The 17,949-nt window shown below is 48.4% G+C and overlaps 1 protein-coding gene across 1 annotated transcript in view; it reads left to right on the forward strand.

Annotated features, from left to right (window-relative positions):
- Window positions 1-17,949, forward strand: part of LINS1 (lines homolog 1) — a 141,724-nt gene that overhangs the window by 70,372 nt on the left and 53,403 nt on the right. The window contains exon 4 of the mRNA XM_086958062.1: window positions 16,475-16,616. Within this exon, the coding sequence (XP_086814188.1) occupies window positions 16,475-16,616 (142 nt within the window). The remainder of the gene's footprint in view (window positions 1-16,474; window positions 16,617-17,949) is intronic.

The following is a 17,949-nucleotide window of genomic DNA, read 5'->3' on the forward strand; positions in this document are numbered from 1 at the left end:
AGAATAGTGCAGCCTTCCACATTTGATGTGGATCTGCAAGCTCTAAGCGTATCGCTGGAATAAATCAGCCTCGGGGGCCAATTGGAATCGATCGGAGCAGCGGTTCCGGCCTTAGGCACGGGTCCGGCAGGACGGGCGTAGACGGGCTTGCCTTTGGCGAGCCTTCGGCGAACTAGAACTAGAATGCAAACTAGAACTAAATACTATGCATTAGACTTGTACGAAAAGCAACTTAGTGTCCTGGGCCCCCTGAGGTCTCTGCCTTTTCCCGACTAGTGGCTTTGTCCCACTGAACTTTGCCCCTTATAGTCTAGGCTGTTCCCTACCAGGGTCAATGTAAAGTGTGATTAGGCTCTCTCTCTCTCACACAGTAAACTTTATTTCACTATGCAAGGTTTCTTAGTGTGTGTTACTGTTTGCATACTGGAGCAGCTGACTGACTCCTCTGCTCGCTTGCTGTCCCTCTTATGAACCTCTCTTGGCGGACTCATCTCTGGTAAGGCAGCTGCTTAGTGTCCTCCAATGACTGAACTTCTCCTCGCAGGCAGGGCAGTTCTGGAGATGCTGGATTATATATGGGCTGGATAAGAATGTGTTCTCAGATTAAAGCAGCCCCACTTGGGTGTTAAGGTGCAGGTTAATGCAGCCATGCACATGCTGGTCTCTGGATGTTGCGGCTACGTACAGGCTGATCTAAGTAAGGTTACAAGGTCCAGCACAGGCCTCACTCTCTGGCAAGTGCCACTGCGGTCACGTCACAACTTTTCTTTTGGCATTGTGGCTCAGGTTGGGTAATAACCCTGATACAGTTCCTATGATCTTTGGTGGCACTCTGCGGTTCCCGTCAAACTGCAGGGTGAGAGGCTGCTGCCTATTAAGACTGGGGCACGCAGATCACTCTTAGCAGTGTTGCTCTTCTGGTAGACCACTCCCTGTCGGAGTCACACTGCGCCTCGCTCCTCCTGCATAGTTGCTCCTGCGGGGCTAGTAGGCTTCTTCTATCTCTCAAGAGGCAGGATGGCTTCTAGGCACTTCAGGACAGGTGAACAAAGGGTACACTTAGGTGCCCTCCCCAAACCCCCATCACTGAAAAACTGTCTGTCAGACATACACTCATTTTAGTTACACAGCAATCTTTCGAGAACTCTCTGGAGCACTTCCTTCCTTGGTCATAGAGACCTTGTAATTAGAACAAGTTGTGGGTCCTACTTTTTTTTCAGTAAAAGCAGATGGGAGATGTGGTTCTGCTTTCTGTACTTTCAGAATTGGTTTGAGCTTGTTCTCTTTTCAAGTCTCCTTTCCATGCGGCCCTCTAGAAACTGCTTTAGTGTAGAGGGATGGTTTGCGCAGCAGTGTTTCTAGCCTTGCTTACTTACAACCGAAGCACAAAGAGGAGGCCCTGTGTTGCCGGCTGTTGGCAGGTGGTTATGTAACTATTGATGGCTGTTTGCCTTATTGAAAACAAATAACTGTCTTTAAAGAAAAAAAAACGAGGTGTCATCAGCCAAAATGAATAGTTTGAACAGCGAAAGGCTATAGGCTGGACCTCACAAACGAGGTTCCATCAAGTTTGCGCTAAGAGTCTGCGCTTCCACCCTAGACCCTCACTGTCTATCAAATTGGCCAATGGCCGTGCTTTGGGAAGGCTAATCAGCTGCTCCTTGTTCAGCAAAAGGATAAACTCAGTTTATAGTGGAGCCTTGTCTCCCCTCACTTCTGTGCTAGGTCTCCTCCCTCTAGCTTCATTAAAGTCAACAGTACTCTTCCACTGTCTGGGAGAAAAATCTCACCTCAATCTTGTTCAGCAAGTGAGCGTGGGCCATCCAAAATGGACCCCGAAAGCCTCCATTAGCCTGGCTTTTTTTTTACAAAAAATGCATGAACCAGGCAAGCTCCAATCATAAAAAACTTGGGATGTTAGCACTAGGATCTGGATAAGTGCATAGAAGTGGAACTTTACATGAGTGGGCCAGTAGGCCTCCACTCCAGTAATGCGGATACAAATGTCTGGTCACAGTAATGAACTTGCAAAACATGGCATGCTACCACCACTGCTTTGTGCTAAACCCCATGACAGGAAGGGTAGTCCACTCTCTGTTCAAGGAATGCACTCTGGGTGCACCCCTGCGGTTGCAGGACCGGTCCAAGACCTTCAGTCATATCAGTGGACATACCTAGGACTCTGTGTGCACATAAGTTTACTGTGACACTAGAGCAAATTCAAAAACCAGAAAAACATGTAGACACAATTGGGCAAGATAATGCGTCTGTATACCATGCATGGGTTATTCCTGTTCAAAAGATTGTCTTTACTTGTTGATGATGTAAAAATACTTGTCATCCAGTTTTGATTTTTCTAGGCTATATCTATATCCAAAAATGTTACTGTTTGTTTTTAAGTATTTTGGGTAAAAGATATTCTACATGGAATTTTATTCAACTTTTGTATAGTTCATTCTATTAAAGCCTCAGTTTCAGACAATACCTGGGGGACACTGCCTGCATCTTCCATAGAAGATTATTCCCTCCTTTCAATTTGTATCTTAAGGAATATTGATGATTTCATAGCACTGCATATATATATTTGCACAAATCAAGCTATGTTAAATCCCCTAGCTGCCCTTCTAACCTGAAAAATATGTTTCTATCTATCTGACAATATTGTATGTTAAGATAGTTTCCAAAAGTTGCATCAGAAAACGTATTAGGTTTTTGACTACTTTAAAGTCCTGGACTAGCTATCACTCTCCCATGTGGATTGTCCACACTAGTTTGTATAACAAATCTTATCCTTGGTTCCTTAACATTTTACGTATATTTTATATTACGCAATTAAATCTTTGCTCTCTTTTCCCATTTAGCCTTGTGAGTTGCGTTTTTAGTGGTTGAATCGCCTGGTTTTAAGAGTTTTACTGAATTATAGATGTTGGGGAATGGCACGAATTCCAAGTTGCACACTGACAGCTTGGCCACCCCAGCATGATAGTTTAAACAGTGGTATAACTTGCATTGAGTTGCTAACAGGAGTTGAGTAACAACTGGATTGTTTTTTTTATTTCTGGCAAAGGCAAAGATGGCCCTATCTGCAAAGATTTTGAACATGATGCAGGCATATCTTAAAAAAATTATTTTGTCCACTAGGAACCAGTGGGGTAGCTGCAGATAACAAGTGGAATTATTTTAATTGCATGGTGGTTCTGACCTGGGCACTGAATCTTTTGGAGTCGGGCAATGTAGGCTTTGGGAGTTCCCAAGACAGTGGCATTGGCGTAGCCTTATCTGGTATGGAAAAAAAGCATTATCTGCCATGTGTTTGTATGAGAAGGGGCAAAAATGCCATGTTTCTCCTTAGGAGCCTTATGTGGTATACCGTTTCACCAAAACCTGCTCTATCTCAGTATTTAGATTGACTTTGGCCACTTTGAAAGAACAGTCACCTAGATTGCCTGGCCGTAGAGAATTAGCCCTTTTTTCCACTCACTTTTTCCATCACTCAAACCAAATCTTTAAAGGAGTCCTGGAGAACCAACATCCTCTTTTCTCCTAGCAAGTTAGATTTTTTGTGTTTACTTTGGGGAATAAATAGAGAGCTGCCTGACATGCTTACTGATAGATGATAGTTCTCTTTGTTGAATGAAAAATATTCTCTCAGATATTGGTAACCAATCTTAGAACAGGCCTGCCCTAGTGTAAAAATTAGTGATTATTTTCTAATATTTATTTGATTTGAGATCTTGTAGAGCAAATGGCTACCCAACCATGGGCTTCACAGCACTATAGAAGAGATGAGGGATGACCTACTGATTCAAGAAAGCAGGTATGTTTTTGATAACTTTGATAGGAAGTCGTCCATCAAAACTTCACTAATGCAGTCAAGATATCTCCAAAAATAGTAAGCTCTTCGTGCGGTTCATGCATTCGGTGTGGAAAAAATATTCATCATGAACAAGCAGAGTTCGTTTGGGCTTTGACGCCAAAAAAAACTAATCATAGTGTTGAACCCATTGATGGTCTGTCTGTTCGCCTAGAGATTGAACATGTCTTTATTAAAGGGACTCCATTATCTAGAAGAATTTAAGGGTACCATTCAATACTTATCGAGTCAGTGATGATGATGGGAAGCAAGTAAGGACATGGTGTGCATCGCATTGAAGGCAGTAGTGAATGGACACTTTGTAGTAGATTAAAAAGCAAGAGCGTCCCACGAATAAGCCACAAAGGTGGTGAAAAGTGTACTAGTGCTGCCAAGATTCTTGTTTTTTAGCAATACCAATCACACAAAGATAAACAGGACGTTTTATACTGCTCAATTCACTGGACATAGGCCAACCGTTATAGAGATTTATCAAAAGACAAATTATATCAATATAGCACACATGTTACTTGTATTCAATCTAAACTATAAACAAAACAGGAAAGTTATTTTTGGAAAAATATATAATTTGTGTATTTATTCAAAATTACAAAGTTATCACAATAGTAGCAAATGATTAAAAAAAATACGTGCAGTATATTGTACATTCAATTAAAAACATGTAAAATCACAGTCATGAGCAAAACCAATTTATACAATATGCATTAAAAATTCGCAAGAACGGGGGTCGACGCGGCGTTTCGGTTTGGGAGAAACAAATTACAACCTTCTTCAGGACCAAGTTCTGTTTTCTCCTACTGGCTTCCAGATATATCCTAGAGGACCAGGGGCCCGATTATGGAATCCGGGTAATAGCTGTACTGTATGTTCTCAATGCTTTTGATATAGCATGTGCAGTACTAATGTCTTGTACTTGTATTGGAAAGGCTCACGCTCTGGTAGTAGGAGCCACCGATATTGGTTTTCTGTTTGGCCAGATTTTGATGACTGGCACATTGATAATTCACGTGCTTTTCAATTGGCTTGTGTTGCGGTAGGCATTTATGTAACGGCGGGGGTTCTCCTGCCACTAAAGGTTAGAATTCGGCCTCCCTGCTCCTACTCCGTCAGCGTCCCATGGATTCTGCAAACTACAAACACTTTGTAGTGGAGGCAGCAACAATAAATAATATAAGCATGGAAGGCACTTGCAGGAGGTCGTGGCTTCGCGCTCAGCGAGACTGGCTGCGCCCTAGCGGAGCTCCGGCAAGACCCTCCACTCTGGGGGTAAATTATCCGACGATATCTCCGTCTGGCCGGCCACAAATTGGGGCGCGTCATTATAAGGCGGCGGCTGAGCTTCGGACCAAGTCCTGGGGTCCCACGCGCCCCGGAACCGCACCGGCCCTTAGAAGCCCGCCTGAGCCCCACAGGAGACCGCGAAGTCGGCGAACCCTGCCACGCAAGCCCGGGGTCGGGACCGGAAGTGCGGGCCGTGCTGGCCGAGCGCACCCGGCGGCTGGGCAGAGACGACAGCGCGGAGGTGCACTACACAGCGGCCGCTCCGGCGACGAGAGCCCAGAACTGCAGCGGCGGACTGGAGCCGACGTCCGAGCTGCTGCGGGAGCATCGGATGCACAGAGGAGTCCCTCCCCCCTTGGCCTGTGACTGCGATACCAACCGGAGTGAGGGTGAGTGGACCCCGGCGTCGGCAGGGGGGGTCTGGCCTTTGAAGCACTAGGCACCTGCACAGGACCTTCGGAGCCGACCCAGGCGGGGTCCCCAGGGAGCGCCACCCGCACTGGGCTTGAGAGGTGCGCGGGAAAAGCGTGGGCCGCCACTGAGAGACCCTCCCTCCCCCGTCTGCTCCGAGTGAGGGCCCCCTTCTTGCACAGGGGTACTGGCGGGCCCCGGTGACCGTGGACCTCTACACCCGACCCAAGGGCTGAGCAGATAGGGCGCCCCTACACCGAGTGCCCCGGGGGACCAGCGTCCTGTTCCGCGCCACCAGGCGGATGTGGTAACCGCCGGAGAACACCGGAATCGACCCGGGCTTGGGGCCGCCCACCACCGGAGCACGCAATAGCTGCCATCATCAACCGCCTGGCCGGACAGCACCGTCTGGCCGCACCAACCACGCTGCAGCGGCGCATCAGAAGGAGTCCAAAACGCAACCTGCGCTGCCGCCCACACTATTGACCCGCTGGGGTTTACGAAACGTGTGGACGCCCACAGACGCTGTCCCCCTCTAGGTCGTAGTATCGCCAGTTGCATGACGCAGTGGCGGGACAGCACAAACCCCACGACACAAGACCTCAGAGGCAAAGCTACGCAGTGTTTCACGCCCTGCCACGGACCGAGAAGTGACACAGCCGCCACAGGGACACTCCGGCCCACGAGCTGGTTGGCTCCACACGTCCGCGGACGACTCACGGAGAACGCTCCCAACTCCCCTCACTACCGGAGTACAGGCACCATCCCTGCTTGTGGTACAGACGACCCGAAGCACCACCAACTATCGCACTGTCCGGGTCATCCACGCGCAGGACCCTGCCCATGTCTGGAGGCGCGGGGAAGCGCACAGGAGTCGGGAGCACGTCCCTGAAGGGCAAAATGGACAAGACGCAGAAGCCGGCTGACGCAGACCCGGTGACGGCCAAGCTGGACTCGGTGTTGGCGGCCATGGAACGGCTGGAGAACTCCATCCAGTCCACCCGGACGTCCTTGGAGGCGAAGATAGACTGAGTCGCCATAGACTTGACGCACCTGAAAGCGGACCACAAAAAACTATCCGAACGCACCAAGACCCTGGAAACCTCTGTGTCCGACCTGGAACCACGAGTCGCTCAGTCGGACAAGCAGATAAAAGACCTTCTCAACAGAGTGGAGTTCCTAGAGGACAGGGCGGAGGATGCGGAAGGACGGGCGAGACGCAACAACGTCCGAATAGTGGGTCTGCCAGAAAAATGGGAAGGTAGAGATCCGACAACACATGTGGAGGACTTTCTTCGCACCCTGCTGCCGGAGGGTACCCTCTCGCCTCACTTTGTGGTAGAACGGGCGCACAGAGTCCCGACCAGGCCGCTCCAAACTGCCTCTAACCCGGGCCCTTTCCTCATTCGCATCCTGAACTATCGAGACAGAGACGCTGTCCTGAGAGAGACCCGCAAACTCGGAACTATACAAGTGGACAATGCGAACATAATGTTTTTCCCGGACTATACCATTCAGGTGCAACGCCAGAGACACTCCTTCCTTATAGTGAAAAGGCGGCTACGCCAGCTAGGACTCACGTATTCCCTCCTCTTCCCAGCAAGACTGAGAGTAATAGCTAATGAAAAGACACACTTTTTCGACTCCTCGGAGGAAGTGGAGGCCTGGCTGGACAATGGGACGGATAAACACACAAAAAAACAAGGGGACCAGCCTAGGTCGAGGATACGCAGGAGATCCAAAAGGAGGCGCGGAACCAGGTCGCCCTCACCAGCGGCGACTAGCACACAGCACAGCGCGAGCCCACCTGAGGAGGAAATGCGCCGGGGGCAGCAAGAGGCCATGCGGATGGTCTCGGAGCTCAGCGGCTCCCCGCCCCACCGCTCCTCGCCTGTCCCCAGCCCCAGGATATCTCCAAGCGACGATGAGGCGATCTACGGACTACCGGATTCACAAGTCTCCGGCGATCTGCCAGTAATCACCCCACAAACATCGGATTTGTTCGGCTGACGGAGTGTCGCACCTTGGCACTCTTTCCGCCTTGCTCTGCTCTCCCTCCCATTCCCTGCCTTTACAACTACTACTCGCCGGGAACGGAGCACCGGAAGGAGACTGCCGATGGGTATCGACTGACCGCACGAGGCGGAAACGGTGAGCCAGCTCCCCCCTGCGAAGACAGACACCTGAGACACAGTAAGTTGACTCTGAGACACGCTTAATGTCGCCTGCCGCCGAACAGCCGGCCTGGGGACCCTACCTTCCATGGAACATGCTGCGGCAGGGGTCCTTCCGAGTGAGCGAGAGCTTCCGCAGCTCACTGGGTCCTGATAGCAGTGGTGCCACATGACTTTACAGTCTCACTGCACTGCTGGCGGTGAAGCCCGCCGGTTGTTGGCCGCCAGAAACCATATATCCCCCCCTGAGAGAGGTGGCTCACGCATTCACGCTCCACTGGTAACCATTATCCACCTTGCCTGCGTGATGGACAGCAACCCCCCAGACTGGATCGTTAGAAATCTCAATAGAGAGTTTGGACGGCTGCACGTTTGGCAGCCGACCCTATGGTATTTTCCCCAGTTCATGTTCACCCTACTTCCCCCTTTTGTAACGTGCTGCATACACAGTTTGGTGGCGAACTTACTGAACTCATTTTGGTGTCCTGCGGATGGTTGTGGAGATGTTGTGGAGTTGGGCGGTGTGGGGCTCCCTGGGGGGGGTGGGTGGGACGGGGGGGAGGATGGATGGATCTAATCTGATAAATACTGATGGCTGAGGTTAAAATTTGTACTTGGAATGTGCGCACACCTTCGCGCAGGTACATGATACACTCCTACTTGAAGAGACACAAGGTGCAAATAGCGCTCCTGCAAGAGACACACCTGACAGCCCCTGAAGTGCTCACACTGCGCAGGCGGTGGCGTGGCCAGCTCTATGCAACTGGATTCTCCTCTTACGCAAGGGGTGTGTTAATATGGGTGAGACCGGGGATCCCGTTTGACATTGACGACTCACACATAGACGGGGAGGGGAGATTGGTGGCAGTGAAGGGGCGCCTGGATGGGCGCCCGTTAGTACTGGCGTCCCTTTACGCCCCCAACATGGACCAGCCGGGTTTTCTTGCGACGGTGTCCACGGCCCTATCAAACTGGCACGGGATTCCCTGGATACTGGGAGCGGATTACAACTGTGTGTTGGACACCACACTAGACCGCTCCTTCCCCCCCGATTGCCCAATGCGCCAGTAGTGGGCGCCATGAAAGCCCTTGTAGCCTGGGCCTCCCATTGGAACTTACACGACGTGTGGCGTCACCGAAATCCAACCACCAGGATGTACTCATACTATTCAGGTGCTCACACCCTACATACCCGGTTAGACAGATGCATGCTCACTGACGACCTGCTCCCTTTGGTGACGGAGGCACACTACATGGGTAGGACCCGCTCCGACCACAATCCTCACATGCTGACAGTCTCATGGGCAAGCGCTCGTCCCCCTATCCCCACCTGGAGGCTACAACCAGATCACCTGCTGGACGCACCCTTTCGGGACTCACTATTTATACATATAGTACATTATTTCGAGGAGAACGCGGGCTCTGCCACCTCCCCACAGATAGAATGGGACGCGTTCAAAGTAGTCATAAGGGGACAGTGCCTGGGTACGCAGGGCAATCTCAAATGGCGGGTTGAGAGAGATATTCAGAGGGTAGAAGCTGAGTTGAGCCGGTATGAGCAGGATTCAGTTGGGGGGGGGGGGGGGGGGGGTCGCTGGGTTACAATCTGCGCGAGCGAGCCACGAAAGATTACTGGAAAGGCTTAGATGTCTGAATTACGCAGCCCACGCGGCACGAACTCATGATAGGGGGGATAAGCCAGGAAAATTGTTATCGTGGCTCATCAAAAGGGAGGAAAAGACAAAACCGGTCATGAAAGTGCTGAGCTCCGATGGGACGCCCTTATATACCCAATTGGAGATCCACGACGCTTTCACTGCCCATTATAATACACTGTATCGCTCTTACCTGCCCACCCCCGCCCCGGACACGGAGGGCTACCTTAGCCAGATACCGCTACCGACACTCCGCGACGCCCAGCGCACCGAACCAGCAGCACCCATTACCTCTGAGGAACTCCGAGAGGTCATAGCAGCGCTCTCCAATGGCAAGTCCCCTGGCCCTGACGGTTCTATAAGGCGTATCCGGACCTCCTGATTCCCGAACTCATAAAGATGTATGAGACAGCGTTCGACGACACCTCACTACCTCCCTCTCTGAATGAAGCCACCCTGGTCTCCCTCTTAAAACCGGGTAAGGACGGGACGCTACTGGGCTCGTATAGACCGCTCGCCCTCCTAAACACCGACTACAAAATATTAGCATCCACGCTGGCGCGGAGGCTAGCACAGTACACACCCACCCTTGTCCTCACAGACCAGAACGGTTTCGTGCCTACGCGTAGTACATCGCTCAATGTCCGTCGGTTGTTTAGGGTGCAGGAATACGCAAGGGAACCTTGGCCACATTCGGGTTGTCTTGTATTGGATCTGGAAAAGGCATTCGATTCAGTAGAGTGGCCGTATCTCAGGGCGGTATTGCAGAAATTCGACCTGGGAAATGCTTACTTAGATATGGTCGGCCTCCTATACCAAACACCTAGTGTTCGGGTCCGGACTGGGAGCCTCCTATCGGACACCATAAGTGTAAGGCGAGGCATCCGTCAGGGCTGCCCACTGTCGCCTCTGCTCTTTTCATTAGCAATGGAGCCACTAGCGGAGTTGCTGAGGAGTCAGGGTGCAGAAAGGGGCATCCCCCTGATAGACGGCACACACGGGGTCTCGCTGTACGCTGATGACCTACTTCTCTACATTAGGGGCCTCACGCGGATACCGCCAGGGCTCACAAACACCCTAGGAGACTTTACGCCCACTCGGGACTGAAAGTCAATTGGGGGAAATCTGGAGTCTACCCCTTTCACCCTGACATGCAGGAATGCGCAGTGCGATTAGGGGGCACAACGCTGGCCTGGTATACGGGCACCTTTAAGTACCTCGGCATCCACATATACAGGTCTCTGACGGATGTCCTGGAGGGCAACCTGGTCAGGGCTATATCCTCCCTGCGAGCCCAGATAACCTTCTGGAACACGCTCCGCTGAATGTCCCGGCCAGAATCACCCTGACGAAAAGGATAGTTTTACCTAGACTCCTTTATTACTACTCGAACATACCGGTGTATCTCCCTGCCAGGATATTTAAAGACCTTGAGACCCTGATACGTACACTAGTGTGGAACGCGGGGAGACCCAGGGTAGCCCTAAAGAAGCTATATGCCCCGACGTCCTCGGGGGGGACTTGCGGTCCCCAATCAAGAGCTCTATTATCTAGCGGCGCAACTTCAATGGGTGGTGGCCTGGCTTGCGGGAAGGAACCTAAACGACACGGCCTCGATGGCCCTGACCCACGCGGGGGCTCTCGCACTGTTCCACCCCCTCAACGGCGCAGCTCGCGAGGTGCAACTGCACCTTGCGGTGGCACTTAGATGCTACAAACGAGCGTTAAAGCTAACAAAGGGGATTGCACCCTACGCCCCAGCACTCCCGCTGGAAGGCATGCCCAGGCCTGGGGGAGAGGTGACCGCAACGCAACTGGATGGCTGGATGCGAGTGGGGGTTGACTCAATGGCGGATCTGTACAACGACGGCACCCTAGTCCAGTTCGAAAGACTGGTGGAAGACCCCGGTCTGCCGGCAGGGCAGTTCTTGCTCCATGCCTCCATGGTCCGGGTGCTCACGAAACACTGGGGCGATATATCGGAGGAACCTCAGACGCACCTATTGATACAATATCTACACATCATGGGGGCCGGGTCGCACGTGATTCACTGGCTGACACAGGCGCTGCAATCCCATACTACATGCTCACTACAGCCATTGAGAGACAGATGGACGGCTGACAGAGGGCGGGACTGGTCGGATAGGGAATGGGAGAGAATCCTGGAAAGCCCACGGCACATACCCCGCAACTCGAGATTTAAAATAATACAATTTTACATCATGCATAGGGCGTATCTATCCCCGGATAAGATCAATCGCTACTTCGCGCTGGACACCTCTAGCTGCCCACGATGCGCGGAACTGAACGCAGACCTCCTACATATGCTGTGGGCGTGCCCCAGACTACAGACGTACTGGCAAGATGTCACCACGCTGTTGACAAAAGGGACAGACATAGAACTACGGCACGACTGGGATGCCTGTGTGCTAGGCCTATTCAAAAGAACGAAACACAACAAGGCTCACACCAGGTTCTGGGATCTACGATTGATAACTGCCAAACGGCTCATAACACGACACTGGAAGGACACGAACCCACCACTAACGAAAAGCTGGTGCGCCTCACTCACCTACTGGGCGACAGCGGAGGGCACAGTATTACGCAGGGAGGAAACCGCGGGACGGAGAGCCATCCCAATAGCCCAGATCTGGGAGGACATCCTACGGGCATTTACCAGGGCCTGACACGACCGTGGGATAACATAGACTGGGCATGAACCCTCCCCCCCCCTGTAAGGTGAAGTGGTACATCTGGGAAGAGTAAAGCACAGCAACAATATGAAGCCGGAGCCACACACTTGCAGATAGGAGCCATCACTCACACAGATTCTCTCCCCCCCCCCCCCCCCCCGCCCCCCCACCTGCCCCCCCTTCTTCCCCGCCCCTCCCTCCCCCCATCCCCCCCCCCCCTTATCGGGAGTGACAGACTACGAGACTGGACCATACGGAGCACCTCCACCCCGACGCCCGAAGCCTCCGCACACTGCCCACAGCCATTGACCCGCATATACATGACACCAACACCCCGCATAGACACGCCACCTGGTCACTGACCCTGGACAGCAGAAACCACATTACAGCACCCCCTTCCCTTCCTCACGTTGAGGTTCCTTACATCCCCAATTTCTTTTCTATTCCCTCTCTTGGTTCGGAGGTTGTTAAGACACACTGTCGCCCCCCAGCTGACTATGCTCTACTTTCACGCCTGACAGGCAAGCACATGATCATGAACTACACGGCGACCCACGCCGCAACCCTCTACCACACCACGACAATAATCAGAGTGTACTCAACATCCACGGCGCTCACGCACAACACCTAGTGACGGACCCGATTGGGAACATCCACCCTATGGGTAACGACGCATTGCATCACCGGGCGGAGGGTTGCGGGCAATACGGGGTGAGTCGACCAGAAGCACACCCGGTTTGATAGGGTGAGCCGGATACTCTGGTGGGAAGTATACCGCAATATATGCTGCTGTGCGAAGTAAGAGTGTCATTTAATGTAGACGCCGAGACTGTTCCCATTGCAGTTACTTGTGTAATTTGCAGATGTTTGTACTTATTGGGTCTTCGGCTGTCATCAGCGTTCTCACAGACATTGTGCGAGTTGACTGACTCTCTGTTTTCCTCACATATATTGCTCACAGAATTGTAATTGTATGTCAAGTGTTTCAATAAAACATATTTAAAAAAAAAATGAAAGGCACTTGCAGAGTTCTTAATACGGGATGTACTGTAGAATGAAGCTAAGCATAAGGTCACAGAGTCCCCAGTCCTTATGTTGTTAAGTAATTGTATTTTGAGGCAAAATAAATACATTTTGAGTCGGAGCCTATTTTCTTCCTCTTGCAACATTACATTTGAGAAACATTACATTTGAACTACTACAAAGTAGGACATACGGCTGGAGTAATTCTATTTAACAGAACGAGCTCACAGATGACTGGGATTGTGACTAAAGTTGTAAACACCTGTGACAGTTGAGAGTGAGTAAGATGAAAGCTACGTTGCTTCAGGTAGTTTTATAGGCACTCTGTACTGCTGACCCGAGGCAAGCAAAAGAATGACCTTACTAACTATTGCTGGTCAGTTTCTAACACTTTTCATAGAAGAGGCTAGAGCACTTGAATTTCTGAACGGGAAGGAGGAGGAATTTCAGGCATGCAGAGTTAACTAAGGGCCTAAGAGCTGATCGGTACCCACCAGGATCTTACAAAATCTTTAACCCACTCTTGGTGAAAATCCTAATTATATCTAATAAATGCTGTACCCATACACTGGTGATTTCTGCCTCCATGAAAGAAGCAACAGTGGCCTCAATTCTTAAGCCTAATTACACTACGAACACATTTTAGTCCAGTCCTCTGCTTAGGCCACTGCTGAAGCTGATACACACATGTCAGGCTGGACTTGTAAGGGACAGAACGACCGGGAAAACACTAAGACGATCCTGCATTTCCTAGACATTGTAAAAAAGCAGAGAAAATGACGGTCATCCTTTCGTTATACACTAAAAATGTGCTTGACTAGATGGGCTAGTCATTTATTGCCACCATGTTGCGAAACATGAATACTACTTTATGTAGTTGGTCATTGCCAACTTTTGACTAGTGGCGATGAAGGTCAGAAGGTTGACAAGCTGGAAATTAGATGACGAATACTAGTCCGCTCTTCTCCCTTGCTATTTATTCTTCCTCCAGAAATCTTCGCTCAACGAATTAAGGAGAACCCTCATACCTAGGGAGTTAAATTGGGGAGAGATGTATTTTTAACTAACAACCTTTGCTACAACATCCTGGTGACTGACAAATCTGTGATCACTGATATACGCAAACAGTGTATTTCAGTTTGTCTCCGGGTTCAGTGTCAATATAGCAAAATCAGAGTGACTCCATATTAACATTGGGTAGTGAGTTTTGGAGGTCGATAATGCAACTCCTTTCAGGTGGTTTATTAATTCCATTAGGAATTTGGTCATTCATATACCTCCGAATCTCCAAATGCTCTCACTAGGAATTTTAATGCACTTTTGCGTGCAGTAAAGGGAGACTTGCTGAGCTGGCATAACCACATGATCTTGTGTATTGGTAGAATTGTGGCCATAAAAATGACTCTGCTTTTCCAGGGAAAATATTGGCATCTCTTTACAGTATACAAATGTGGGAGTAAGACTGCTACAGGAGGCTGTTGGGTGCCAAACTTGTACTACCAGGCCTCATACCTTTCTTTCTCTTCAAAGTTGTCACAGACTGACCAGAAGTGATGTTTTATTGACGCCACTCTTCGGTCACCCTCTTTTGGAAATCTCTTGGATTTCTAAGAGCCATGAGGGTGATTCATTATATATATCACTAGTCACATAGGCAACCTTTCAAGTTTGGGATGAATGGAGAATAAAGAGAAAATTGACTAGTTACCTATCACCATTTACTTTGTTTGGCAATATAGACTTTGTTCCGGGTATAAGCAGAGGGGTGACTGTGGCTTGGAAGTCGCAGCAATACGGAAGGGTTATAGGACTGATCTCATTAAGGCTCCTTAACGTTGATCACACAACTTTGGGAGGAATTTCAGGTAACTAAAAAAAGATTCTGAAATCATCAGATATGACATTGGGTGTCCTATCCCCAGGTGAAAATGTGTGGGTTGGGGGCAAATGGGCTTCCATTAATTGATTCAGACCCACATGTCATTCACATATGCAGTTTCACAGATATGTAAAATACTTAATCCTTTCAAGGCAAGCAATAGTCTTTCTTTAAAAAAATCAGCATACAGTTAGAGAAGACATTGTGGAAGAATGTACCGTCCAGATAAAATAACTTTTTTAAACCTTTATGGTAGAGATTTGTTTTTTTAATCATGTTTAAATGACACTATATACTGACACATGTTCATGCATTTGACTAGGCCCGTTAAGATTCCTGCTAGAGAGGGTTCAGGTAGAGAGCAAAAATAATGATATTCTCTGGGCTTCTCTGTTGGTAGTTGGGTTCTGGAGTGTGTATTCTTTTTTTTTTTTTTAGATAAAACACCTAAGAAACAGTGGTCAAAACCTTATAAAATGGCAACGAATATGTACTTCTTGGATTCTTCTATGTCAAGAGCAAAGATGTATTGCAGAGGAAGAGAACACACTTTTTTGCAGTTATGTAATTTAATTTACTGCAGAAAGGTTTTGTTGCTCAAAAACTGCTCTTAAGATAACAAATAAAGTGAACTTTACAGAGAATATTAAAACATAACAATAGAGCCACATACGTTGTTGATTCAAAATAACAAAGTCAATGGAGAGTATAATGCATCACTGGGAAATTAGGTCACCAAATTGTGCCCCAATGTATGAGATAGGGCCTTTTTCCTACTTGAATTGGATTTTTCTCGTGGCCTTTGTCACAAGATTGTAAAGAATTGGTGTGTCTGAAAAGGCTGAGTCGTCTTAACATTCTGAGTCAAGAATGAGTCTAAAGTACAGGGAGGAAGATGGAATTGCGCTATGTGCCATCTTCTTATAGGTAAGTTAGCATAAAACGTTAACTTATTGACATTTATGACCATGGGGCCTCGGTTTGAAAGGTGAACCTGCAATGAAAAGGAGCATTGGGACAGTTTGGGATGTGGGGGACATTGGAAGTGAGAGGGTACAGTGGTGAAGGAGTTTGAAAGAACAAGGGGAAGATGTTTTTTTTTTTTTTTGCAATGTGGTAATTTGTCATCAGTAGTGTATTGTTTACTCTAAAACAAATTCGAATATACAGACAGACACTATTCCAATAATCAAGCAGGTCCTGAGAGGTCAGTAAGTGTAATGCATTTTTGTTCTTTCTCATGGACATTTGTCTAGAATTTGGGAATAATGCAAAAGCAAAGAAGCATGGAAAATCGTTTTCTTATTTTCCATTTCATGTTGAAAAAGGAAGCATGATATTATTGCAAGAAGGATTTCTGAAACAACATTAATTTGGAGGATCCGAAAGATGTGCTAAATCTATAGATTCTGAAGTTGCATAGCTTCTTATTTGCTGAACTACGAGGCGTAATAGATTGATGCATCTATTTTCATTTTCCCCAGAATGAAGTGAATAGCAGTTGGCTTCTGTTTTGCCTGAAGACCATGTCTGATTATCCCAAGAGGAGTGCAGTATCTGCTTGCATCTGGTCATTAACCACGGTCTTTAAAGACCTTTTGGATGATCCATGTCTGCACAGTTCAGGTAAAATGTATATTTATTACTTTTCTCCTAAAAAAGCATATCCAATGCACTGCCCTATTTCTCAGCCTATACCTCTATCAATATCGTTAATACCTACCTCCTGCATTTATGTACTTTCCATATACTTTCTGGATCTATATATATTTATCACTTTCTTCCAATTCAGCATATCCAATGCACTATCCTATTTCTCACCCTATACTTCTCTCAATAAATCCTCTACCCCAACTTTCTGACTCAACTCAAACGTCTTTCTACTACTCTTTCCAAAGCATTACCCTATTTCTCACCCTATACCTCTATCAATATATCCTCTACACCCACCCTTTCTAGACTCTCCCATACTCTACCCCTCCTTGCATCATGACACCTATTTTATTATCCCGATCCACCAAAACAAGCCTTTCTAAACTCTTCCCTCTGATTCTTCCCCTTACACCCCTTTTTACTAATCCCAAAGCCTCTTCCTACTGCTACGACCTCCTAAAATCTAATACCTTCACTCTTCTATCCCTCCACTATCCTTTTCAATCAAAATAACCCACTAACATGTTCACTTCTCGAATTTCATATTTCTCTATACTAATTCACCACTAATCCTTAATTTGTTCTAGAGTAGCGTGCTACTCGCCAAAAAAGCGCTTCAAAACCTTATCAGAGGTAGCAAGCACTATCTAAATGCAAACCTTTTTCCCTCTTCTACCCCTCCACTACCCTTCTCTATCCAAATAACTGAAAGACATATCCACCACTCAAATTACTTTCATATTTCACTATACTAATTTTCAACACTAATCCTTTATGGGTTCCAGAGTAGCGTGCTACTCGCCAATGAAGCGCTTCAACACCCCATCAGGGGTTAACACGCGCTATATAAATGCGAACCTTTTTCCCTTTTCTATCCCTCCCCAACCCATCTCAATCAAAATAACTGACGAACATATCCACCACTCAAATTACTTTCATATTTCACTATACTAATTCAACATCAATCCTTTATGGACTCGCCGAAAAAGCGCTTCAACACCTTACCTGGTGTAGTAAGTGCTATGTAAATGCAATTACAATACAATACAATAGCACACTGAGACCTTTCCTAGAGAAAAGGTTAGTAAAGTAAGTGGAGCTCAATCTTAACTTACTGGTTGCTGCTGTTGGGGCCATTTTTCTTCGCCGGTGGACTGTCAGGAACGCTTGCCCTGTCCTTGCTACCGAGCTGCCCTGTCCTTGCTGTGGAGCTGCTGACGGACGCGAGGCGCACGAGAACCTCCATTGCTGCCCGCCGCCCAGAAACCACAACTCCCAGCATTCCGTGCGGCCCGCGCACCACACC

This window comes from Lissotriton vulgaris, chromosome 2_1 (genome assembly GCF_964263255.1).
Source record: "Lissotriton vulgaris chromosome 2_1, aLisVul1.2, whole genome shotgun sequence".
Classification (NCBI taxonomy): domain Eukaryota; kingdom Metazoa; phylum Chordata; class Amphibia; order Caudata; family Salamandridae; genus Lissotriton; species Lissotriton vulgaris.